Raw genomic sequence first — 1,728 nt, forward strand, 5'->3', positions numbered from 1 at the left:
AACCCTGGAAGCCCTTCCAACCCTAACCTGTAGAAACACTGCCCCGTGGCCTCACCTAACCATCCTCGCCACCTAAGACTCCAGCGTAGAGGCAGAGGAGTTAGGTGGGGCTCTGATGTCAACCCTCTGTGTGCAGGCCAGCCTGTCCCCGGTCATCTACGACAGCCTAACCGGCCTCATGACCAGCCTTGTTGCCGTCGAGTTGGAGAAAGTGGTGCTGAAATCCACCTTTAACCGGGTAAGGTAAAGGGGTCATGGGTCTGCAGCTCGCGTTTCTCCTCTGAGGAAGACAAGCCGTGCCACCACCCCAGGACTTGCATCCCCTCTGCCTGCTGCCCACAGGCCCTGCATGTCTAGGTCCAGTTCTGCCCTGACTTCTGAAGCCGTAGAGCAAACTGGAGCCACAGGGCACCACCTGAGGCCTGGCCAGCCTTGCCACCCAGCTCTGGGGGCAGTTGGAGGCCAGTTCTGCTTGGCCAGGCCTAAGTAGTTACTGGGCTTGGGTTCTTCTGCAGCTGGGCGGTCTGCAGTTTGACAAAGAGCTGAGGTCACTCATTGCCTACCTTACCACGGTGACCACCTGGACCATCCGAGACAAGTTTGCCCGGCTCTCCCAGATGGCCACCATCCTCAATCTGGAGCGGGTAGGTGGCTCGCCCTTGGCCCAGCCACGGAGGGGTGACTGAAAGAGGCAAAGATGGATCCCCGCCACTTCCCTCTAAACCATGTCTCTGCCAGCAGCCAGCCCTACGGGACACCTTCCCCTTCCCAGGTGCCCCTGCTCTGCCCCTGGTAGAGGCCAGAGCCCTCTTTCAGAATAGCCCCACCTTGCTGACTGGTCTCTATGTCTTTCCCCACAGGTGACCGAGATCCTCGATTACTGGGGACCCAACTCCGGCCCATTGACGTGGCGCCTCACCCCTGCTGAAGTGCGCCAGGTGCTGGCCCTGCGCATAGACTTCCGCAGTGAAGATATCAAGAGGCTGCGCCTGTAGCTGCCTGGGTGAACACACCTGGCTCATCACACTTCCGGGCCTGTTCCCGAAGGGGCCCCAGCCAAGGAGCTGAGCGAGACTGTCTGACTTGGGGGAGATCTGACAGCCCAGACCTTTCTACAGCTGGCAGCAGAGAAACAAGGTCTGGACCCCCTCCATGCTCTGCCCTCAGGCCTGGCCAGGTGATGCTCTGGGGGCAGCGTCTCCCCACCAAGAGAAGCGGGTTCCTAATGAGGTAGGAAAGCCACGGCAGGCAGTGGGCAGCCCAGGCCAGCTTTCTGCGTGGTCAGTCTCTTGCCCTCAAACACTACAGCAAACAAGCTACCCTGCCAGCCCTAGACAACTTGGGTACATCTGGGGACCTAGCAGTTAGGCTTGACTTCGAGGAAAGGCTGTGATGTTTATGATCCCTGAATAAAGCTACCCCTTGGAGAGATGCCAGTGTGCTGTTTCCACGGAGGGCCAGATGCTATGGGGCAGGGCAGGTCTACCAGTTGCACTGAAATAGGAAGGCAAAACCCAAGACCTCAGCTTCCTCCCACACGCAGTGCAGCACACAGCTATGTCCGGGACCCACATGATGGCAGGAGCCCCCATCCAGTCCCAGACCCTCATGCCCCTATGGGGCCCTCAGCACCACAAGCTGGATCACCGCAGGGCCAGTTCCCCATAGTGTAGGGGAAGTGGGAACTGCTCCCAGGAGGAGCAAAAGTGACTTTATGAGAACCACCTG

At 59.1% G+C, this 1,728-nt stretch overlaps 1 protein-coding gene across 4 annotated transcripts in view; it reads left to right on the plus strand.

Annotated features, from left to right (window-relative positions):
- LOC105491545 (component of oligomeric golgi complex 4) overlaps positions 1-1,431 on the plus strand; it is a 40,075-nt gene extending 38,644 nt beyond the window's left edge. For all 4 annotated transcript variants that reach the window (XM_071084917.1, XM_071084920.1, XM_071084918.1 and 1 more), the window contains 3 exons: positions 137-238; positions 516-644; positions 861-1,431. In XM_071084917.1, the coding sequence (XP_070941018.1) occupies positions 137-238; positions 516-644; positions 861-995 (366 nt within the window). In that variant the 3' untranslated portion in view covers positions 996-1,431. The remainder of the gene's footprint in view (positions 1-136; positions 239-515; positions 645-860) is intronic.
- The last annotated feature ends 297 nt before the right edge of the window (positions 1,432-1,728 follow it).

This window comes from Macaca nemestrina, chromosome 18, assembly GCF_043159975.1.
Source record: "Macaca nemestrina isolate mMacNem1 chromosome 18, mMacNem.hap1, whole genome shotgun sequence".
In the NCBI taxonomy this organism is placed as follows: Eukaryota; Metazoa; Chordata; class Mammalia; order Primates; family Cercopithecidae; genus Macaca; species Macaca nemestrina.